The sequence below is a fragment of the Phascolarctos cinereus genome, unplaced genomic scaffold, assembly GCF_003287225.1.
Source record: "Phascolarctos cinereus isolate Bilbo 61053 unplaced genomic scaffold, phaCin_HiC Scaffold_5;HRSCAF=322, whole genome shotgun sequence".
In the NCBI taxonomy this organism is placed as follows: Eukaryota; Metazoa; Chordata; class Mammalia; order Diprotodontia; family Phascolarctidae; genus Phascolarctos; species Phascolarctos cinereus.
The window spans coordinates 477,246,105-477,271,064 of record NW_027555958.1 but is presented as its reverse complement, the minus strand read 5'-3'; the positions used below and the strand labels follow the sequence as shown (position 1 = coordinate 477,271,064).

Below are 24,960 nucleotides of genomic sequence, written 5' to 3'. Positions count from 1 at the left end.
CTTGGGTTGAGCAGCTAAGTTAGGGAGCGTGAAGCTGGAGAAAGGCCCTGCCTGGGAGGCACAGTGAGGTGGGGGGCCCTGGCTTGGGCGTCGGACCCCATCTCAGCTCTGTGCGCTGCTCACTGTTGTGACCTCAGGGACGTCAAGGAAAGCCTGGCTTCCCATCCTGCCACGGTCCTGCGAGGGCACGGCCAGGCTCACTTTGGTGCCCGTGTCCCCTGCTCCTTAGCTGCAGCCTGGCCTGGTGGGGGAGAGAGCCGGCTGCAGAGCTGGTGTGCACTCTGAACCGTGTGGGCAGCATGCCCAAGACAAGTCACTTCCAACCTCCCCAACCTCCAAGATGAAGCTGCAGAGCAGGGCTTGTGTGCTGAGCTCAGGGGTCTAACTCTAACTGGGAGCTCCTATGGCAGAGAGCCCGGAGGTCTGGTCCAGAAAAGAATGCCAGGCTCCGTGCCAAGCTCCGTGCCAGGCAATGGGGAGAAGGCACCAAGCAGACAAAAGAAGGGCCTGAGGTGTGGGGGGTGGGGGTCCTGCCTCCCTGGGGAGCTGGGAGAGGGCCCCTGAGCTTCCTGAGGGCCGGCTGGGCACAGCAACGGATGCCCCCACCACCGCCCCTGGCAGAGCCCGCTCCTGGAATGACTTGACTCCTAATGGTGTCCGGGTTCTCAGCCAGCAAGCACTTGATTGATATCAGCGCCACCTTGTGGCCACCACAAGAACCTCGGCTCCTAAAGGCTGTACTCGAGAACTTTGGTCAGGGTGCTTTGTTCTGCGTCCTTAGTGGTCGTGGGCACAGAGGAAATATCCTATCTGTCCAAGGCGTTGGGCATGGGGAGAGGAGGAAGCTCACACACTCACATCCTCGTACACTCTCACATATACTCACTCACATTCACACATACTGGTGCACGCACAGTCACACACACATATACTGGTGCACGCACAGGCGCACACACACATACTAGTGCACACACAGGCACACACACACATCTTTGTACATACTCACATACTGGTGCACACACAAGCACATACACACACTCACACACACTCATATACATACAATGGTGCATACACAGGCACACATAAACACACAGTCACACACACGTATACTGGTGCACACACAGGCACACACACTCACATCTTGGTGCACACACAGTCACACACACAGTCACACTCACACATACTGGTGCAAACACAGTCACACACACACACACACATCTTGGTGTACGCACAGGTACACACACTTTTTCATTTGCTTGTTGGATGCAGTTGGGAGTATTGGTGGCATCTTTACCATAAACGAAGCCGTTCCCTCTCCAGCATACTGGAGATGACTCAACAGGATGATGTCCTTCTCACATGTCACTTTTTTTTTTAAAGTGGGGCAGTGGGGGTTAAGTGACTTGCCCAGAGTCACACAGCTAGGAAGTATTATGTGTCTGAGGCCAGATTTGAACTCAGGTCCTCCTGGTTCCAGGGCCGGTGCCTGCTGCCCCCTAGCTGCCCCCTCACATGTCACTTTGAGCAACCCCAAGGACTCAGCAGTCAGTTTTATTTTGATTTTCTCACCCCCTTTTTTCAGAGATCTCTAGGTTGAATGAACAGCCCACAACGATCACATGCCTCTTCCCCGTCTCGATTCTCCAAACCAGTCACTTATACTTGTGATCCTCCCCTGACTCTCCCAAAGCAGTGCCTAGCTCTGAGCTGAGCCATCCCCTCAGTGCCCAAGAAACTGGTTCCCATGAGCCTTGGGGACCTTAAGAAACCTAACAACTGAATCCACAACATTCGGTCATTCACTATCACCTCTTCTGGTCTCTTGCCAAGAGACTGGAAAGCTATGAAAACTCACTGGACTTTGGAGCAGACTGCCCCCAAAATAAACTCCTCCTCCTCCTCCTCCTCCTCTTCCTCCTCCTCCTCCTCATTATCATCATTAATTGTCCACTGAATACCAAAGAGGCCGTGGCCTCCAGGTGCCCTGTTACATCACCGCAGCATACTGTTTGGAATTGACGGCTGCCTAAGAATTATTGTAAAAGCTTCAGGAGACCTTCTCTGTCCCTCAGTTTCCTCCTCTGTAAAATGAGTTGGGATGCTCAAGGCTCCTTCCAACCCTCTCTAGGCTCCGATGATGCAGATGTACTCAGAGTCAGCAGCTTTAGCGCTGAAGAGACCCTCAATAAAGGCTTGTTTCCCTGAAGGCGAATAGAAGTGCGTGAGGTCTTAAGGGCCAGGAGGCCTGGGTCCAAAATGGCGGGTGTTTCTGGGTTCCCTGATCTTCATTCTTTCTCTGTCGTTGTCTTTCTCTATAGGAAGAAGCCTATTTTGTTTTATTTTAACATTCTGCAGTGTGCAAGTCCCACGGTGCTAACGAGCTTCCGCTGCCCGACCAGGCAGGTAAGGCAAGGGTGAGGCCGCCTCCATTCTGTCTCAGAGAAAGCTCAGCTTCCTTCAAAGACAGCTCGAGAGCCAGCCCTTTGGGGGCCTACCCACATGCCCCGGGTGAGCACTCTGGCCATGACCCAGCGCTGTTCCGTGTCTGTGTCATGGGGACTCATCCGCGAACCTACCGGATCCTTCTCCGTCATCTCCCTCCCCCGCCCAGGAGAACGTAAGCTGCTTAAGAGAGGACCGTATTGCCTTGGCTGGAGTGTATTGAACAGAATTGAATCCTCTTGTGGGGAGAGGAGTTTGGGTGTTAACGGGGTGTCCTGGGTGATTGCTGTGAATCTGTGGGCATGTCTCTGCCAGGCCCTGTAGAATGTAAGGGTGAAAAAGAAACAGTTGTCATGGGATTAGCCTTTTGGATAGAGGGCTAGCTTTGGAGTCAGGATGTAGCTGAGGGATTCGAACCCTGCTTCTGATGCACGATTAGCTGTGTGGCCAGGCACAAGGCGCTGTACTTCTCCCAGGGAAAGGGATGACTCTCTAAGACCAAAAATCACAGATGGTGTGGTCGCCTGGATCAGTGAAGGTGATTTGCACACTGGGAGTTCCCTTAAGCCAACTCAATCATGTATCTGGCACCCTCCCTCCCATTGGCAACAGCAATGACAGAATTTTCAAGTAAAGGGTCCAGAAGATTACTGGCCACAGATTCTTAATTTCATTTGTACAATGGAGTCCTTTGGCAGGCTGATGACGCCCCTTCTTAGAATTAGAGTTTTTTAAAAAATCATTAATGAAGGAAATAATACATTTCATTTAGAGGTTAGTGAGAATAAAGACATCCTTTTTTTCATATCAAAGTTCACTGGACTCTGTCCATAGACCTGTTACAGATTTGTGGACTCCAGGTTAAGAAGCCCTAGTGCAGACTTGTTATGCAAATGTAGAAACTGAAGCTAAAGGACTTGCCCAAAGACGTGCCCAAGCTACAAGTAGGGCTGAGGTCCTAGCTAGCTCGTCAGTTAACCAAAGAACATTGTCGTGTTAGGTTGTGGGAGACCAGAAGCCAGGAAGGATTATGTTCAAGAAGTCACCCATGGGGAAGGCCATAGGACAAAAGGTTGTACAAGGAGATCTACACAACAAAGCATTTTATAAGGTCTGAAGGCTGAGGGCCATTGCCAATGTGGGGTGTGTGTGTACGCATGTACACACAGGTCCCTGTGCGGGAGCGTAAAGGGGCAGGCTTCTGAACTGTTGTTCACATTTACAGAGATGCCTCATGTTGCACTGGAGAGGGGGCCGTGTCTGGAGAGACAGCAGCCATTCTCAGGCTTTTTGACTTCAGGACTCCTCTTCACTCTGAAGAATTATTAAGACCCCCTCCCCCACCAAAAGTTTTTCTTTATGAAAATTATAGCTATAATATTTTCCATATTAGAAATTTAAATGGATAAAATTTTAAAATACTTATATTACTTATTATTTTAATAAGTAATTCATTGATTCATTTAAATAATAATAAATATGCTACATGTTAACATGAATACTATATTTAATGAAAATTTTTTAAATTTTCCAAGACAAAAAACTGAGAAGAGTGGCATTGTTCTGATATTTTTGCCAATCTCTTTAATGTCTGGCTTATTAGAAGACAGCTGGATTCCTGTATCTGCTTCTACATTCAAACTATTGGGATATGTTGTTTTGGTTGAAGAAAATCTGGCCTCCCGCAGAAGTGTATTTAGAAAGAAGAGGAGTCTCTTAATGGTAAATGTAGTCTTAGTATGATTATGAAAATTGATTTGACCTCAGGGATGCTCAGGAAGGACTTGAAGAACCAGTAGTTTGGAGAATTGGTCAAATGGCTTGAAGGTAGTAAGATCCGAATTAATATACAACCTTGGACACACTCCCTGGCCCTGTGACCCTTTATGCCTCAGTTCCCCCATCGGTAACATGAGGGAGTTGGATTTGAAGGCCCCCTGGGTCCTTGGCAGCTCTAAATCTCTGACCTGAGTTCAAGTTCTGGTTCTAATACTGACTAACTGGGTGATGTGAGCCAGACCACTGTGGGTATGGAACGTGGTACAGACTGTCGAACCTAGGTGGGAGGTTGGTGCGAGAAATAGGGAGGGAAAGGAGGTGCCAACCCGACTAGGACTGGCACATTAAGCCAGCAACAGGAAAACCAAACTGGCATTCTTGAGATGATCCTGATTTGCTTTTCTAAAGGATTCCATCTTGAATCTCCTAAGCCAGGCAGGCATCTTGGATAAGCCACTAGTGGAAGTGTTGAGCCTTCATTTACAAATGTGAACAGTCTGGGTAACTCGCTTGTCCTCTCCAGGCCTCAGTCCCTCATCTGTCAGATGAATGCGTTGACTGGAGAGCCTCGAAGGCCCCTCTTCCAGCTTTGCTGGCTGAGCCCATTATGCTGAGGATAATGATGGTTGATGAATGGAGTGCTTTACATGCATTATCTCATTTGAATTCGGAAGCCAAGGACCTAATTCAATGAGCATTTTGTCCTGCAGAGAGAAGACCACTAATTAACCAAGTGGCCTCCCCATTCTTGCTGCAATTAATGCACAGCCGTAGCCGTGGAGAAAGGCGAGTGCATTTCCTCTGTGGAGCTCGCTGCAATGCTGATGTGGTCCAGACACTGGGAGGGTGGGCAGCGATCTACTCAAAGACCTGACCTCCAAGCAGCCTTCATTTTTGGCTAATTGTGCAGCGATTGCTGGCTAATCAACATCCTATTGGAAATGAACAAATTTGTCTGATGGAGGGAGGCAGAGTGGAGAGGGGCTGTATTGTTTTTTTTTTAACAGCTCATTAGAGCTGGCATTGGATGTGATCCGATTCTTGTGTTGATCATACGGCACTTGGCATGTTAATCATCTGTAGGTATATGTATGTGTGCGGCGGAGGTGGGGGAAGCGAGCAAGCATTGATTCAGATCGCTATCTTCCAGGGACTATACAAATATTGTATCATTTAATGTGTACATGCAATTGCTTCTACATAAATGTATATGGGCATGGCATAGGGGACAATGCTAGACTTGGAATCAGGAAGAGTTGGTTTGCAAGCCAGGCTCTAACACCTAATAGCTGTATTGCCTGAGCAAATCACCCGATCCAAAATGTGAGCTGGAAGGGGCCTCAGTGGTCATCCTGGTAAACCCACGCAGGAACCCCATTGCAACATGAATGAATAAATGAATGAATGGATGGATGGATGGATGGATGGATGAATGAATGACATAGAGATTAAGCTTTCCCTATGTGCTAAGCTCCAGGGATACCAGCGCACCCAGAAAAGTGGGACAATCCCTGTTCCAGGAGCTCCTGGTCTAGTGGAGGAAACACCTAGGGAAGGTCTCAGCTGCCAGTCAGAGGGAAAGGTCCCCTGGTAGGGGGTAGTGGCAAAATGCATAGGCAATAAACATTTATCAAGCACCTACTATGTGTCAGGCACTGTGCTAAGCACAGACCACTCCACAGAAACACCCAGGTCTCTTTCAGAATGGCTGCTTTCTGTCTAAACGTGGATCCCCCATGATATACTTGGGATTTGGAGATTTTTACTCAAATGGAAGATTTTGCATTTCTTACTGTTGACTTTCATCTTTGACTCAGCCTAGTGCTCTGGCCTGTCAAGCTTCTTGTGGGTCCTGTCTCTGGAATCCATTGTGGTAGAGATCCTTCCAAGTTTGGGGCTATTTACAGATTTTATGGGGAAACAATCTGCATCTTTACCCAGGTCAGCCACATCTTCATTCTCTGGACGCCTTCATGAATCCTCAGCATAATGGGCTCAGCCAGCAAAGCTGGAAGAGGGGCCTTCGTGGCTCTCCAGCCAACCCATTCATCTGACAGATGAAGGACTAAGGCCTGGAGAGGACAAGCGAGTTACCCAGTCCATTCACATTTGTAAATGAAAGCTCAACACTTCCTCCAGTGGCTTGTCCAAGACTTTCTGCACAATGCCCCAGAAACTGCCCTAGCTTCGGCTTCACGTGGTGGATGGAAGTCGCCTCTGCCCTTGCAGCCCCTCCCTCTGATCCTTGGCTTCCTGCCAGAGTGACCACTTCGGCCAGCTGCATCTTTGTTCCTTTGCAGACATACTCCTGCCTTTGCTCCCAGGTGTCCTCTATGATCCTCTGAGATGGGTACCTGGGTGCCCCCCACCTGCTTCCCAGCTTTCTCCTCTTTCAGATCTTGCCCGGCTCCATCAGAATATCAGTTTCTAGAAAGCAGGAATTGTCTTTCTGCATGGATCTGTGGAACTCTGAGGACTCTGGAGGGGTCAGTGTCACTGACCATTCCACACAGCTCAGCCCTCCTCATATCCAATTCCTGCCCAAGTCAAGACATTACCTTGTAATATCATTGGTCCTCTTTGAGAACGAAGGATGAACAGCAACAGTGTGTATCTGAATTTCCAGGGCTTATCCCAGTGTCTGGTATATAGTAAGTGCTTAATAAATGTTGCTGTTGATTGATGAAAACGCTAAACAGGGCCAAGCACAGGTCCTTGGGGTACTCCAATGTAGTCCACGATGGACTTCACGTACCTCCCATTTCCAGTGTGTGCTCCTCCTACTCTCTTCCGTCTACCCAACCCCCTCCTTTTACAGAAGAGAACACAGGCCCAGAAAGATGAAATGGCTCGTCTCTGGCCACATGGAGAGTAAATCTGAGAGCTGGCTTTGACTCCAGGTCCAGGGTGGTTGCCCCTGGCCCATGCTGACTTCCAGTGGAGTGTGGAAGAGGAAAGGTTGTGACTTTCTCATGGCTTCATGGTTAGCTCTGGGAGGGCCCTGACCCAGTGCCCTCTGCTGGCCAGGGAATCCTACAACACATTAGCACCCTATCTGAAGGCCTGGGGTCTCAGATCGTGTCCCAGAGAATCCTGGGGTGAATATCCATGCTGCGAGTAAAGAGCCCCAAGAAAATGGTGATGCAGCAGCTGTAGCAAAAATATGAAATGTTGACACTTTAACGTATCAAAAATGCTTCTCATGCATGTTGATTCCCCCACCCCAGGAGTAGAATAGGCCCGAGTTCCTCTACTTTGCTCTAGAATTTCCTTCTCTTTTCTTTATCAGAAGGGCATTCTGTGTTCCAGAAGCCCCTAGAGACCCGCATTTATAGGATCTCATGATATGTTTCAAGCCCCAAAGTGTTTCCTGGCCAAATTAGTTTGGCAAATGCTGTTTTAAGTTCATCCATTTTTGCTTATTCTGGCAAATAAAGTCAAAAGAAAAGCATTTGCTTTCCCTGGCCCTCATGACATGCCTATCTCCTGAGCATTTTTTGCCCTGGGCAAAACTCTGCAGAGTTTTGAATTGGCTTTTAGTGACCCTGGAGCCTGGCCTTCTGCCTCACCTGGGCATTAGCGCAGCACTCTGGTTTGGCAATGATTGTCCCTTCAAGCAAGTGGGATCTCCATTCCCATCCAGCTGACATTGGGAAAGGATTCTTCACAAAGACTGATTGCTGCAAATGGCCCTAATTGTGTTAGTTTCTTGGGCTGATAAAAGACTTCATTATGGTTTGCATATGTTGTTGAGGAAGAGCTGGTCTCATAATTGTGGATGACATAGATGATCAATGTTCCAAGCATTTTTGAATTTGTCATTTTATTCCTATTATGGGATATGAGGTGAGCCTTTAACTCTGAATAGGCCTAGCTGACTCGGGCATGAGATGAATCTTCCCTCTTAGCCCTGTCCTCTGATTCTGAGCTTCATAATGTGGCCACTCTGATCAGGAATCCATCTTGGCGTCACACCCCTGTGCTGCATCACTCAGAATGCTGGCAGGAGAGACTGGGCTTAGGATCTCAGGCACGGTTCTGGGAAGTATGTTAGAGGCCCCCTGGGCCAAGCCAGGCTTGCTTTGGATGCTTGCGATCTGTGCGACCTTGGGCAAGTCACTTACCATTTCTCAGCCTCTGTCTCCTCATCTGTAAAATGGAGCTGGTGGCGACTCCAGGACCTGTGTCACGGGGTGGTTCTGTGGCCCCGAGGCTTGCTGCAGAAGTGTCAGTAACTGATTGCTGTTATTGCTGCTGCCACTTCTTCACATGAGGAAACTGAGACCCAAAGGCATGAAGGTTTTTGGTCAAAGTCATGAGTGACCAAGTTGAGATTTGAACCCAGGATGCCTCACTACAAAGCCATCACTTTTTCCACTTGTCTACCTAGGCTCCTAGATCTAGAGCTTGAAGTGGTTTCAATCCCATCCAATGCCAGTGAGGAAGCTGAAGCAGCTGGCTCAAGTAGAAAGTGTCTGAGGCAGGATTTGAACCCAGGCCCTCTTACCCCAAATCTAGCCCTCTGCCTTCCGTTTCTTCTCCTGTGGTTGTGGATGTAGTGCTGGAAGGGACCTCAGAGATGTTGTCATCCATCCTTGTCATTTCACAAATGAGGAAACTAAGGGCGTGAAGTAGCTTGGCCAAGTTCACATGGGTAGCATCATGGCTGCCATCTGAACCCAGATCTGCTAATTCACCTTATGTAGGCAGCATATAACCCCCTGGGAGTTAGAAAACCTGGGCTTGAATCCCAAGTGTCTGTCACTTATTGATCATGTGACTTTGCACAAAATACCAGGCCTCAGTTTCCCCAACTGTAAAAGCAAAGTGTTAGATTCGATGATCCCTGAGGTTCTTCTGGCTCTAAAGCCCTGGGCTCTGTACGCGCCAAGATTTCTTTCAGCTTTTGATCCTGCAAGACTGGTTCAAGGACTGTTGGTGGAAAATTGGCTTTTTCATCTGGTTTAAATGGGACGGGCCGCTGTTTTCCTCAAGGCACTCCTGGATTTGCAGTTCAGATTAGAGGACTTGTTTCTTCCCCTTCAGCTTATATCTGTTTTTCTCTTTCCTTTATCTAGTTCTGCGTCTCCATGTGCCCGGACAGGTTTTTAACCTTCACAGACGTGCAAAAAAAACATCGAGTTGATAGAAGCTCCTGGGAATACTATCGGCAGTTCTGCAAGCCTGGCTTTAATGACCCTTTAAAGGTAAGGAAGGGGATTTAACTTCTGATTGAGCTCTTCCAGGTAATGTGAGCATGGCATCTTTGCTTCTGTCAAGAGCAAAGTCTTCATGTTTGTTGTTGGTCAGTCATCTCAGTCGTGTCCAACTCTTACTGACCCCACTTGGGGTTTTCTTGGCAAGGACACTGGAGTGGTTTGCCATTTCCTTCTCCAGTTCACTTTATAGATGAGGAAACTGAGGCAAACAGGGTGAAGTGACTTGCCCAGGGTGACACAGTTAGTAAGTGTCTGAGGCGAGATTTGAACTTGGGAAGATGAGTCTTCCTGATGCCAGCCCAGGCCCTCTGTGCACAATGGTGCCCTCTGGCTGCCCCAAGTCTTCATAACTCAACCAATTCCCCAGGCATTGCAGAGAGTACTGAGAATGCAATTGGATCAAAGACATGGCTGGCTCCCTGTGGTTATGGCAGGTGTGGGTGCAGTGGATGGTAGCTCCATCCACAGCGGTGGCTACTTTTGATTTTTCTGGCTCTGTGAATAGGCATGTTGACATATGCCTTAGCTCGCATTTCTAGAAGCAATTTGAGGAATATTCATAGCAGCGCTTTTGTGATAGCGAAAAACTGGGAACCAAGTGAGTGCATATTGGTTGGGGAATGACTGAACAAATTATGGCTTATGACTGTGGTAGAATATTAGTGTGCTGCAAGAAGAAATGACCTATATGAGAGACACATGAAAAGACATACTGAAGAAGGGAGGAGAGCCAAGGGGACCCTGTGTCCAAACTGACTACAATAATCTGTGCAAAAAGAGTGTGGAAATGGAGTGAATATTTTATCAGTCTGGTCCCTGGAAAACAAATGTGGAAATGAATTTCCTTCTGTTCTTGGAGAAGTGGGAGTTATACCTGAAAGTATGTAAATAAATGGATGAATAAAAAAAAAATAAAACATTTCCAGAACACGAAACTGCAAATCTGTTACCTACAACTCACTTTCCCTTTTAAATATATAATGAAGTTGTCATGTGACTGTTTCCCCTCCCTACTCCCCTGCCCTAGAGATGGCTACCATCAGACACAAATATGTGTGTGTGTGTGTGTAAAGCCATACTACATATACTTCTATTTATCAGTTTTTTCCTGTGGCTGCAGATAGTATCTTCCTTCATATACCCATTGTAGTTAATTTGCGTATTTATAATAGTCAAAATGATTTAATCACTCAAAGTTGTTCTTAAAACAGTATTACTGTATACAACACTCTCTTGATTCTGCTCATTTTGCTCTCCGTTATTTCTTGCAAGACTCTCTTTGTTTTTCTGTGATCACTGAGCTCATCACTTCCTATAGCACAGTGATATTCCATCATGTCATATACCACAACTTGTTCAGCCCTTCCTCAATTGAGGGGCATCCCTACAACTTGCATGTATTATTAAAGGAAATAACTTAGATAACAAGTCCAATGTGATGTTTGTTTTTTAAATAGGAACAGATTTAAAAATTTTCTTTGGAAAAGCATTTTGTTTCTACATTAAGAATAAAAGTCTTTTGTACCCTGTCCACTGAATACTGCATATTCCTTCTCCTGCTTTCAGTCTGCATCAGAAATTCTTCGGCATGAAGATTGCCCATCATTTATTTTACCCAGCAGATCTTGTGAGTAACTGGTATTTTATCTTAAATTCAGACTTTGTGATTTAGACACAGTCTCTACACAAACAAAACATATTTAAAAAGTGAAAAACTCATGCCAGTTATTTGATGTCACTTGGTACATACATATCAGAACAAATGATGGCTTCAAAAACCAAATTCAGTGCACTCAATTTACAGACAAGGTAACAAGGTGAAGAGAGGTTGATTCACTTGACCAGATCACAGTACCAGAACAGGAATCCAAACCCAAATCGAGTGCATCTGTGGAAAAGCCATCTATGCTGAATGAGGCCCCTGCGGATGAATCCCATGTAGGCATGGGAGGAAGCACAAGGGAGCTGAAATCAGAATCTCTAGCAGAAGGATCCACACAGGTCACTCACAGACCCACTGCAGTGCCGTCTCTGAAGGATGGATTGGTCAGGAAGGACAGAACAAAGACCTATGAATTTTTCTTTATTACGGTTGATCAATCTTTGTAAAGCCCAATGTAGTCCCCACTTGATCACCTTCTAATTTGTAAGGATGAGTTCATTTGTGGCACTTCTCAGCAAAGACCAATGAAGAATAATGCATTCAGATGTGATGTTTCTCACCTTCTTACAGAAATGGAGGGGGGAAGCAATGGTTTCATTCATTTGTTAGGATCCCAAAGTCACAGAATCACAGCCTCCGAGTTAGAAGAGATGTCTGAGGTTATCTTTTTCTTCCAGTACCTGGCCAAGGGGACGGTTCAAGTAGCCCCAGCACTGGCAAGATCAGATTCTGATAAGACTCTTCTCAGTGTCACTTACATCTCTTTTGGTGGCTTCAGCATTTCCAGCCTAAACCCATAAAAAGGAAAGAGAGCTGGGGGGCAGACATATGATTAAGACACCAAAAAGACCATCCCAGTTGCTTTAGTTACCCAAATGTGTACTTGGCTCCAATTTCATTATGAAGCTTTAATTTTCAAGCGTTAGTTGAATGAGCATCTAATTTTTTCCCTAAGAGAAAAAATATATTTCCCCTTCATAAGTTCCAACCTCATGTGATTATTAAAGTATTTTTATGATGTGCAATGAATATTATTTCCATTTTTCTTCCTGTGTCATGCCTTGTGCTCAAGATGAGCCACTGAAGAGTCTAGTTGCAAAATACCCAGCAGATTGCAGGTCTACTTTCTCTTTCAGCTTTAGGACCATCAGGCAATCTTTCTATCATCAAGTAATAGGCAGCTAACTGTCTACATTGGGTAATTTATACACCATCTGATAAGAAGTGAATGATAAACCTCAGAAGGTTTCAATATGGGAGGTGTATCATAAGTGTTCTTGGATGGGGCAGAATAGTGACTACCATAATTTTCATTTATTTTTAACAGTTCTCAAGAGATGTTTCCCAGACTTAAGTATTATCAATGGCATTTTGGCCCTAAAAAACAGGACAAAGTTTGCTGATGGAGCTGGAACTACAAGAGATGTCACCGATCTCCAGGAAGGTGTTAAGTATGTTTGTTTATCATCTCAGCTTCTGTTTGGATGGGACCCTTAGATCAGACCCTCGGATTGGGACTGGGGCTTCTTGGAAGATAAAGGTGGGGAGAGGTTAAAGAGTTTGTTATTCCTTCCCTGTAGCCTCAGGGTCAACCAGAAATTGAGTAATGGGTACAGGCTCACCAAACCTATATGTAAAGAGAGGAAGAAAGTGTATCCAGGAGTGATGAGAATGACCCGAATGTTTGGGAGATTGAGAAATGACTCATATGGAAGAAATATCGATGGTAACATGGCAGAACCTAGGCAAAGGTTTCTATCACTTCTGTCATCACTCCTCCTTTTAGGGTTTTGTTTGTGATCAAATTCTATGGTCTCAATGGTGTTGAGAATGCTGATGTGGAAATATCTTCCACTGATGGAGATAGACAACTCATCTGTGCTTTCTAGTCTTAGAGACTTGTCTGGGGGCAATGAGTATATAGTGGCTGTCTGTCAGAGGCGAACCTGGGTGATCCTGACTCCAAGGCTGGTCCTCTATTCAGTCTAGTAGTCTACTTCTCTCCAAAAATAATCTCATGAATAGACTTAAAATCTTCATTCCCAGATTATTTTTAGTGACTACAGCAATTAATCCAAAATGTGTGTGTGGGGAGGGAGAAAAAGAGAGAGAGAGAGAGAGAGAGACAGAGACAGAGAGAGAGAGCAAAACAGAGACAGAGATAGAGAGACAGAGACAGACAGACACAGAGATAGAGAGAGAGACAGACAGACACAGAGATAGACAAAGAGAGACACAGAGAGAGAGAGACAGAGAGAGACAGACAGACACAGAGATAGATAGATAGAGAGACAGACAGACACAGAGATAGACTGAGAGACAGACAGACACAGAGATAGACTGAGAGACAGACAGACACAGACAGAGATAGACAAAGACAGAGACAGAGAGAGAGAGACTAGACACAGAGAGATAGAGAGATATAGACAGACACAGAGATAGACACAGACAAAGAGAGCGAGAGAGCACTGAAATGACCATTAAAGTGATATCTCTATATGGACATATGCTTCTCTAGTGCCCTGGGCTGTGCATGGCACTGTGTTAACTGTTGTTACCTTGCATGCATAAACATAGCCAGGGTGTCTAGTTTCATGGCCCAGGGTTGCTAAATTTAAATGCAGAACTGAAAGATTTTTCTGGTACTTTTAGAGACATTTCTGTTTGTCTCCTTGAAAGCTGGCAGGGATTAAATTAAAGAGAGGCATTGTGGTGAAGTGGGCAGTGCTGGGATTTGGAGCCAAAGGCCCTCGTTCCCCATGTCGGCTCAGCCATTTGCTGTCCAAGTGACCTTGAATGCCTCCCTTGGTCTCTTTGATGCCCTAGTTTGCTAATCTGTAAGATGAGAAGTTTGGGTTCAAGGGCCCCTAAGGACGCCACGCCCTCCCTGGCCCAGGTCTAAACCTTGATCCTAGGAAGAGAGCAAAGGCTATTCATTATAGTTTTGTGAAAACAGGTTAGAAAAAAATAAACTCACAGATATCTGGAAGTTCTAATGTGAACACCAGACATACTATATTCAAATTTTCCTGGTTCTCTGTACTTAAAAATGTTAATAAAAATGCCATTAGAGAAGGAAATCAGGCATATACTTCAGGTTTGACTTAAATGGGGAAATCAGGGTGGTTGTGGGGCCCAAAAGTAATCCTAGCTCCAAAGTCCATTGGTGTAGGATACTCTCCATAGGGGTGGGACACTGGTCCCTCCTGTAAGTAAAGCATCCCATACCACGGGTGTCACCCCCAAATGGATTGTACTAAGGATGAATTAAGGCAAGTATTGACTTTGCCTGCCTGGATTCAGTGAGTTACAAGCAGATCTCCCCTGAATTCCTTTTCTGCGGTGCCCTTTCTGTCTCCCAGAACACGGGGTGCACTATTAAAATTGCATTTTCCTGACATTCGTGGGAGAGATGCTTCCAGTGTCTGCAGGGTTACCCAGAAGGTGACACGGCATGTATTTCTGTGCTAGCAACAAACAGCCCCGAGAGAAGGTCTTTCCAAACAAGCATTGAAGAAGTGGCTTGTCAAATACGTTCATTCTGTTAGCAGCATTTCTTTTCAGGGCAAGCCAGAAAGCTGAGTTTTTAAAATCTTCTTCTCTCTTCTCCTTTTATTTCAGTGGCATCCATCAGATCCTTGCTATGAGAACACTTGGCTTGAAGATTTTTGAAGATTTTGTAAGTTCTTGGCATTGGATTCTCACGTAAGTGGCTCCGTGCCCATCTTCCCCTCGCCGACTTTGAATTTCTGTCTGTGTCTTCCCAAAGCAGCTCACTGCCCGCTGCTCTCATTTTTAGTGGATGCTTTCCCGATGACATGAACGGGACTCAAAGTTCAGGTCCTGGGTGCACATGGGTAAGATACTTAGAAATATGGACAGACCTGGCATATGGTTGCAGGAATTTCTTATACCAATATTTTATGGGTCTACAGTGTTGTTAGTGGGATGATTTATTTGGGTCACAACTCCTCTGTGATTTAGTAAATAGTCTTAAAGAATTTTTCTGCTCAAAAAATGTGAGCATCTTGTGGCTAAAAAAAAATGAATTAAATAAACATTCACTTAAATGCCTGCTTGCTACAAGGTGCTGTGCTAGGTGCTGGGGGTACAAAGACAAATTGGAAACAGTGCCTGCCCTCAGAGTTATTCCCTTCTATGACAGAGAGATTGATGCTAACACTGACCTGGATGATCTTGGACAAATTATTTAACTTTCTTGGGCCCCTGTTTCCCTGTCTGTAAAATAAAAATCTTGAAGTAGATGGCCTCTGAGGTCATATTCTTCCAACTCTAGACCTCTGAACATTTATACAGATGTGCAAATGCAACCTAAGTTGGGAAACAAGAGAGAGCTGACAAGTAGAGGTGTCAGGAAGGACTTTCTCTAGGAGATCCAATGGGAATCACAAAGCTTTTCCACCCTCCATCACCCCTCGTGGGCTGTTCCTTGTCTAGACTCAGGGCCTTGGGCTGTCGGCCTGCACATGGTCTGTCATGTAACTGCAACAAGGTTTGCTTGTTGAACCCTTTTGTCCTTCATCTAATGCTAAGATTAGGAAAACTCAACCAGAGCTTGGCTTGGTATCTGGCACATAGTAGCCTCCTAACAAATGTGTTTTGATTAATTGAACTGGAGACATTATTCAAGCCAACTGGTATAATTGTGTGGTCATTCATGAAGATTTGCCAGCTGAGAGATCCTGCCTTACTCAATAGCAGGCTGAGCTATGTACTGGGGGCCACCAAACATCTTGCTCCCTTGTCTGGGCTCTTCTCCTTCAGCAGAAGGACCCATACTGCTATCAACAGTCTTGGACCTTCTCTCCTCCCTAGTAGAGTTCCTTTTTAAGGCAGCTCTGAGGTAAATGGAATAATACAGCCCAGCTGTCCCCAAAGTGATGGCCAATAAAAAATACAAAAAGAGAGAGGGAAGAAGTGCTCCTCTGAACCTCGGGTCTCCGTGGTAGGTCCTAGCACAAGCAGTAGGAATACTGCCCCAATGCCGTCGGGGAGAGAAGGCAAACTAGACTCATTCACCACAGCCCCTGTGTCAGGTTGAAGGCAGTCTTGTCTGAATAGTTCAAGAAAAGAAAATTTCCACAACGTGCTACGAGACGCGTGTGGGAAGGCAGGGGTTGTAAAATCTGGATACACAAGAAGACATCTTGGAGAAACGGAGCTATTCTGACCCAAGGTGTGTTCTTTCCTTGTAGCCATATTCCTCAGACCAAGGCTCCAGCACCATCTCTCAGCAAGGACCATTTGCTAGAGAGCTGGTTCCATGGAGAGCAGGTGATGAGTGCCATCTGCTGGCGAGTGGCAGCAATAAAGGAGAGCTTTGTGAAGCTAAGGGCGCTTTGATGGTGCCAGGAACTTGGGCAGGGGCAGGACTTGGAGAAGCTTCTACCAGCTTCTTGGAATTGAGGGAAGCTGCAGAAAAAAATGAGGGCAGCATGGAGCTTGAACCAATGACTCTGAAAGGAGAGCTGTGAGGGCTGTAGAGCAAAGCACCTTAGCTCCTCCCCACATGCTGAACCCTACCTAGGGGCTGTGGGCATTGTGAGTCCAGGTGGATGTACAGAGTTCTGGGAGAGTGCAGTCCATTGTGTGTGTATGTGGGAGGTCATGACTCTCATTAGAGTTGGAAATAAATCCTTTCCATGTTCTTTTACTTGCAAAGAAAACTGTTGTGTGGTTTGAGCTTTGTGACCCTGAGTCACAAAGTGACCCTCACTTTTGGGGAAGGACCAGATACTGATATACATTCTATGTAAGTGGAAGTACCAACACAGAAGAGTGAGAGATTAGAAAAGATGTTCCAACCCTTCCTATGAAGAAGGCACCTCTAATATAAGAGTTACAACTGGGAACTGACAGGACTTAGCCAGAAACACATAAGCTGCCTAACTGATTGACTCATTGGATTGGAGAGGCAACTTCTAGTGCTGTTTTCAGGGATGCTCCATTTTAAGAATTTCTGGTGCACTCTGGTCAAATTTGGCCCTTTTCTTTTAGAGGGGAAAGAGAGATTTAAATGAAACAATCAAAAAGAAGTTATTAAACACCCAGAAGATGCTAGGCAATTGGGGTGCAAAAACACAAAACAAAATGAAACCATTCCTTGGGGATGGGGGTGGGGAACAGCACATACACATTGAAACAAACCCAAAAGGAGGCTGAGGCAGTTTGGAGGAGCAAGAAAAAGCAATTGAGCCAAGCTCCTCATTATCCCTTTAGGCTTTTGACTTCATTATTTCTCCATAAAGATCTAGAAAATGCACCAGGAGAAAGTGATTAGGAAAGCTGAGCAAAAGCCACAGTGAACCATTTTTCCAGCCCACAGTGGCCAAGGGAGACACAGAGGTCTACAGACACTGAAGACAGAGTCTGGCCAGGAATGTATCCAGGGCATGAAGCATCCCAGCACCCAGAGGCTGAAAGAGAATTGAGACAGAGCACTAGGGCAGAAGAACACCCCGGGAATCCCACATTAGTGCTGGCTGCAGGAATGGGCACCATCTAGAAGCTCTGTTGTTCACTATCCATTCTGGTCACAGATACAGGGACTAGAGGAGTAGTTGCAAGCAGAGACTCTAGCTATCACCTGAAGCAGGAACAAATTTTGAAAACATAGCTGTGTGGCTTGGATCCCAGGAGCAGAGCAGGGACTTAATTCTAGCCTTTAGCCCACTGTGTGCACCTGTAGTGGAATAACCAGGGAAGAGTCTCAGACCAAAGGGGAGCTGAAAATTCAATCATTCTGAACCTGCATAGCCTCCCAGTGGTCTACTAACCAGCAGCAGTCTGTGGAAACTCCCAAAGAAGGGAAAGGTAATGGACCCAAACCTGGGTCAGGAACTTACACAGATCAGAAAGCAGGGCAGTGAACAGACCTCTCTGGGATCACGTCACTTTAGAAACACTGGAAACTTTTGGGCTCCTAGACTGAACTACAAAATCAACAGAAAGACACAAAATAACAGAAGTTCAACCAGCCATCCTTCACTAGAAGTGATCAGAACCCAGCATGAACAGAAAGTCCAAAGTCGAGAACTAGACTGAAGAATTAACAAACAAAAAATAATTCCACCAGAAAGAGCTACTATAGTGATAGGGAACCCCAAGCACAAAGAAGGAGAGAATGACTTAAAAACATCTGCAGGCAAAGGATCAAAGAAAAAAAAATGCAGCTTGAACACAAGTCCAACAAGAATTTCTAGAAGGCGATGCAAGAGTTTTAAAAAGGACCAGAAATTATTTAAAAAACCAAAGACCAATAGAGAAATAAATAGGAAAAGAGGCAAGAGTTAGGAAAGAATGATACGAGAAGAGAGTTAACAGCTTGGAAAAAGAGGTACAAAACTTTACTGAAGAAAATAATTCCTCAAAAATTGGAATTGGCTCAATGGAAACTAGTGACACCATGAGACATCAACAAATAATGAAGTCAAAAGCCTAAAAAATAGATGAAAATGAGAAATATCTCATAGGCAAAAAAAAAATCACTGAACTACCTAAAAACTATGAGCAAAAAAGAGCCTAGACATCATATTTCAAATAATCATAAAAGTAGAAGTTCAAATTAATCTACTGGTCACCTATTGAAAGAAATCCCAAAATGAAAACTCCCTGGAACCAAATATAGTCAAAATCAAAAGTTTCTAGGTGAAGGAAAAAATACAGCAAGCGGTTGGAAAGAAGGAATTCAAGTGCTGGGGAGCCACAGTCAGGACCATGCAAGATTTAGTAGCCACCACATAAAGAAGCAAAGAGCTTGGGATACAATATCCTAGAAGGCAAAAGAGCTAGGCTTAAAACTAAGAATAACCTACCTGGCAAAGCAGTGTACAGAGGAAAACTGGACTTTTAATGAAATAAAAGACTTCTAAGCATTCCTGAAGAAAAGACCAGAGTTGAGTAGAAAATTTGACAATACAAACACAGGAGTCAGAAGAGTCATAAAAAGGTAAACATAAGGCAGAAATCACAAGGGACTAAAAAAGATAAAACTGTTTGCATTCATATATGAGTAGAAGCCCTCAGAACTTTATCATTACCAGAAGTCTCAGAGGAAATCTAATTAAACAAAAATGAAAATTAAAAAAATGTATTTGGATTATCTTGACAAAAATGGAAAGAGTGAGAAATAGAAATGCACTGGGAGTGGAGGGAAAGGAGAGGAAGAATGAGACAATTATTGCCCATAAATGGGATGTTCAAGAAGGAGTTTATAAAGTGGTGAGGAGTGGGCAGAACTTGAACCTCCCTCTCATCTGAATTGGTTAAAGAAGGAAAGAACACACATATGGTTGGCTAAAGGTGGGCAGATGGGAGGGAAGGGATGAAGCACTTATATAGTGCCTACTACATGCCAGCTACTGTGCTAAGCACTTTACAAATATTATTTAATACTCACAACAGCCCTGTGAGATAAGTGCTGTTATTATCTCCATTTTATTTATTTATTTATTTATTTATTTATTCATTGATTCATTGATTCATTTATTTATTTATCCATTTCTTTCTTTCTTTCTTTCTTTCTCTTTTCTTTTCTTTCTTTCTTTTTTTCTTTCTTTCCTTTTTACTTATTTATTTATTTATTAAATTTAATTATTTTTATTTTTTCCATATTCTTTTGAGTTGAAAATTTTTCTCCCTTTTCCTCCCCCCCACCCTCCCCAAGACTGCGCACAATCTGACATAGGCCTTACATTTACATACCCATTAAACATATTTTCACATTAGTGAAGTTGTAAGTAAAAATTAAAACCAATAGGAGGAACAAAACTCAACAGAAAGATGAAACAAAACTCAACAGAAGGTAAAAATAAGTGATAGCGATTCGACTTCCATAGTTCTTTCTTTGGATGTGGACAGCATTTTCCATCCGAGGCCTCTGGAGATGTCTTAGATCCTTGTAATGCTGAGAAGGGTTCAGTTTAACAATTCTTAGTCATTGCATAACGTGGCTGTTATTGTGTACAAAGTCCTCTTGGTTCTGCTCACTTCACTCAGCATCAGACCATATAAGTCTTTCCAGGTTTTTCTGAAGTCAGCCTGTTCATCATTTCTTATAGCACAATAGTATTCCATTACATTCATATACCACAACTTGCTCAGCCATTCCCCAATTGATGGGCATCCTCTCAATTTCCAATTCTTTGCCACCACAAAAAGAGCTGCTATGAATATTTTTGTACATGTGGGTCCTTTTCCCATTTGTTTGATCTCTTTGGGATATAGCCCTAGAAGTGCTATTGCTGGATCAAAGGGTATGCACATTTTTGTAGCCCTTTGGGCATAGTTCCAAATTGTTCTCCAAAATGGTTGGATCATTTCACAACTCCACCAACAATGTATTAGTGTTCCAATTTTCCCACATCTCTCCAACATTTATCATTTTCCTGTTTTGTCATGTTGGCCAATCTGATAGGTGTGATGTGGTACCTCAGAGTTGTTTTGATTTGCATTTCTCTAATCAATAACGATTTAGAGCATTTTTTCATATGACTATAGATGGCTTTAATTTCTTCATCTGAGAACTGTCTGTTCATATCCTTTGACCATTTATCAATTGGGGAATGGCTTGTGTTCTTATAAATTTGTCTTAATTCTCTATATATTTTAGAAATGAGGCCTTTATCAGAGAGACTGGTTGTAAAAATTCTTTCCCAATTTTCTACCTTCCTTCTAATCTTAGTTGCATTGGCTTTGTTTGTGCAAAAACTTTTCAATTTAATGTAATCAAAATTATCCATTTTGCTTTTCATAATGTTCTCTATCTCCTGTTTGGTCATGAATTCTTCTGTTCTCCATAGATCTGATAGGTAAACTATTCCTTGTTCTCCCAGTTTACTTATGGTATCAGCCTTTATATCTAAGTCCTGAACCCATTTTGACTTTATTTTGGTATATGGTGTGAGATTTGGGTCTATGCCTAGTTTCTGCCATACTCTTTTCCAGTTTTCCCAGCAGTTTTTTTCAAAGAGTGGGTTCTTATCCCAGAAGCTGGGGTCTTTGGGTTTATCAAATAATAGATTACTATAGTCATTGACTACTGTGTCTTGCATATTTAACCTATTCCACTGATCCACCTCCCTATTTCTTAGCCAGTACCAAGCAGTTTTGATGATTGCTGCTTTATAATACAATTTAAGATCTGGAATTGCTAGGCCACCTTCCCCTGCATTTCTTTTCATTAGTTCCTTTGATATTCTGGACCTTTTGTTTTTCCAAATGAATCTTGTTATTATTTTTTCTAACTCTATAAAATAATTTTTTGGTAGTTTGATTGGTATGGCACTGAATAAGTAAATTAGCTTAGGTAGGATTGTCATTTTTATTATATTAGCTCGGCCTACCCATGAGCAACTGATGTTTTTCCAATTATTTAGATCTGATTTTATTTGTGTGAAAAGTGTTTTGTAATTGTGTTCATAGAGTTCCTGGGTTTGTTTCGGAGGTAGACTCCTAAATATTTTATAATGTCTACAGTAAGTTTAAATGGGATTTCTCTTTCTATCTCTTGCTGTTGGGCTTTGTTGGTAATATATAGAAATGCTGATGATTTATGTGGGTTTATTTTATAGCCTGCAACTTTGCTAAAGTTGTTTATTATTTCAAGTAGTTTTTTACTTGATTCTCTAGGATTCTCTAAGTATATCATCATGTCATCTGCAAAGAGTGATAGCTTTGTTTCTTCTTTGCCTATTCTAATGCCTTCAATTTCTTTTTCTTCTCTTATTGCTAAAGCTAAGGTTTCCAGTACAATATTGAATAACAGTGGTGATAATGGACATCCTTGTTTCACCCCGATCTTATTGGAAATGCTTCTAGCCTGTCCCCATTACATATAATGCTTGCTGAAGGTTTTAGATATATGCTATTTATTATTTTAAGGAAGACTCCATTTATACCTATGCTTTCTAGTGTTTTTAATAGGAATGGGTGTTGTATTTTATCAAAAGCTTTTTCTGCATCTATTGAGATGATCATGTGGTTTCTGTTGGTTTTGTTGTTGATATGCTCAATGATGCTGATAGTTTTCCTAATATTGAACCAACCCTGCATTCCTGGTATAAATCCTACCTGGTCATAGTGTATTATTCTTGTGATAAGTTGCTGTAATCTACTTGCTAGTATTTTGTTTAAAATTTTTGCATCTATATTCATTAGAGAAATTGGTCTATAATTTTCTTTCTCTATTTTGACTCTTCCTGGTTTAGGTATCAACACCATATTTGTATCATAAAAAGAATTTGGTAAGACTCCTTCTTCACCTATTTTCCCAAATAGTCTATATAGTATTGGAATTAATTGTTCTTTAAATGTTTGATAGAATTGCATGTAAATCCATCTGGCCCTGGAGATTTTTTCCTAGGGAGTTCATCAATGGCTTGTTCAATTTCTTTTTCTGAGATGGGGTTATTTAAGTATTTTACTTCCTCTTCGTTAATCTGGGCAATTTATATTTTTGTAAATATGTATCCATTTCACTAAGATTGTCAAATTTGTTGGCATATAGTTGGGCAAAATAATTCCTAATTATTGTTTTAATTTCCTCTTCCTTGGTGGTAGCTTCACCCTTTTCATTCTTGATACTAGTAATTTGGTTTTCTTCTTTCTTTTTTTTAATTAAATTAACCAAAGGCTTATCTATTTTATTGGTTTTTTCATAAAACCAGCTCTTAGTTTTATTTATTAGTTCAATAGTTTTCTTAATTTCAATTTTATTAATTTTTCCTTTGGTTTTCAATATTTCTAATTTGGTGTTTAGTTGAGGATTTTTAATTTGTTCTTTTTCTAGTTTTTTTAGTTGTATGCCCAATTCATTAATCTCCTCTTTTTCTATTTTATTTATGTAAGCATTTAGAGATATAAAACTTCCCCTAAGAACTGCTTTTGCTGCATCCCATAGGTTTTGGTATGTTGTCTCATTATTGTCATTCTCTTGAATGAAATTATTGATTGTTTCTATGATTTGTTGTTTGACCCAATCATTTTTTAGGATTAGATTATTTAGTTTCCAATTATTTTTTAGTCTATCTTTCCATGGCCCTTTATTACATATAATTTTTATTGCATCATGATCTGAAAAGGATGCATTTAATATTTCTGCCTTTCTGCATTGGATTGTGAGGTTTTTATGCCCTAGTACATGGTCAATTTTTGTGTATGTGCCATGTACTGCGAGAAAAAAGTATATTCCTTTCTATCCCCATTCAGTTTTCTCCAGAGGTCTATCATACCTAACTTTTCTAATGTTCTATTCACCTCCTTAACTTCTTTCTTGTTTATTTTGTGGTTAGACTTATCTAGTGCGAGAGGGGGAGGTTCAGGTCCCCACTAGTATAGTTTTGCTGTCTATTTCTTCCTGTAACTCCCTGAACTTCTCCTGTAAGAATTTGGATGCTATACCATTTGGTGCATATATGTTTAGTAATGATATTACTTCATTGTCTATGGTGCCTTTTAGCAGGATGTAGTTTCCTTCCTTATCTCTTTTGATTAGATCTATTTTTGCTTTTGCTTTGTCTGAGATCAGGATTGCTACCCCTGCTTTTTTACTTCAGCTGACGCATAATATATTCTGCTCCAGCCTTTTACCTTTACCCTGTATGTGTCACTCTTTTTCAAATGTGTTTCCTGTAAACAACATATTGTAGGATTATGGTTTTTAATCCATTCTGCAATCCATTTCCGTTTTATGGGAGAGTTCATCCCATTCACATTCACAGTTATGATTACTATCTGTGTCTTTTTCTCCATCCTTTCCCCCTATTTATGCTTTTCTTTCTCCTTTTTCCTTTCCCCCCTTCACTAGTGTTTTGCTTTTGACCACCGCCTCCTTCAGTCCCTTCCCCCTTATTATCCTTTCCCTTTTCTTCCCCTTTAGTCTTACTGCTGCTTCCCTCCTTCTTTCCCCCTTTTTTTCCCCCTCCCTTTTCTTTCCCCTTTTCCCTCCTACTGCCTATAGGGCAAGTTAGATTTCTATACCTAACTGATTATATTATGCCCTTCTTGAGCCAATCTGATGAGAGTAAGGTTCAAACAATGCTCCCCCCCTTTTTCCCTCTGCTGTAATAGGATTTTGTGTCTTTTCCTGTAATGTAATTTACCCTTGTCTGCCTCCTCCTTTCTCAGTACATTTTCTAAGATCAGATTGATCCACTTATTTGGATCCATTTAACCCACTTGATTAGATTTTTTTTTTCATTACATCAAAGTCAACTAATATCCACCCTCTTTATGTATACTCCTTTAACAAGGTGTAATAACAATACAGTTCTCAAGGGTTGCAAGTCTCATATTCCCTTGTAGGGGTTTAAACAGCCCCCCCCTTATTAACAACATATTGTATCCTTCTGTCCCATTTACCTTTTTAAGTCCTTCTTGAGTCCTGTACTTGAAGATCAAATTTTTTGTTGAGCTCTGGTCTTTTTATCAGGAAAGTTTGGAAGTCTCCTATTTCGTTGAATATCCACCTCCTCCCTTGAAAAATGATGCTCATTTTTGCTGGGTAATTGATCCTTGGCTGCATTCCAAGCTCCTTTGCCTTATGGAATATCATGTTCCATGCCCTGCGGTCTTTTAATGTAGAAGCTGCAAGGTCCTGTGTAATCCTGACTGTGGTTCCATGATATTTAAATTCTTTCTTTCTGGCTGCTTGCAGCACCTTCTCTTTCATCTGGTAATTTTGGAATTTTGCTATTATATTTCTTGGCGTTGTCAATTTGGGATCTCTTTCAGGTGGTGATCGGTGGATTCTTTCTATGGTTATTTTCCCTTCTGGTTCTAGGACTTCTGGGCAGTTTTCCTTTATGATTTCCTGAAAGATACTGTCCAGGCTCTTTT

General features: G+C 42.8%; 1 protein-coding gene across 1 annotated transcript in view; it reads left to right on the top strand.

The window, feature by feature from the left end:
• Window positions 1-24,960, top strand: part of SLC44A5 (solute carrier family 44 member 5) — a 111,972-nt gene that overhangs the window by 5,357 nt on the left and 81,655 nt on the right. Inside the window, exons 3-7 of the mRNA XM_078155806.1 lie at window positions 2,319-2,403; window positions 9,300-9,428; window positions 11,007-11,067; window positions 12,431-12,554; window positions 14,725-14,808. Of these exons, the coding sequence (XP_078011932.1) occupies window positions 2,319-2,403; window positions 9,300-9,428; window positions 11,007-11,067; window positions 12,431-12,554; window positions 14,725-14,808 (483 nt within the window). The remainder of the gene's footprint in view (window positions 1-2,318; window positions 2,404-9,299; window positions 9,429-11,006; window positions 11,068-12,430; window positions 12,555-14,724; window positions 14,809-24,960) is intronic.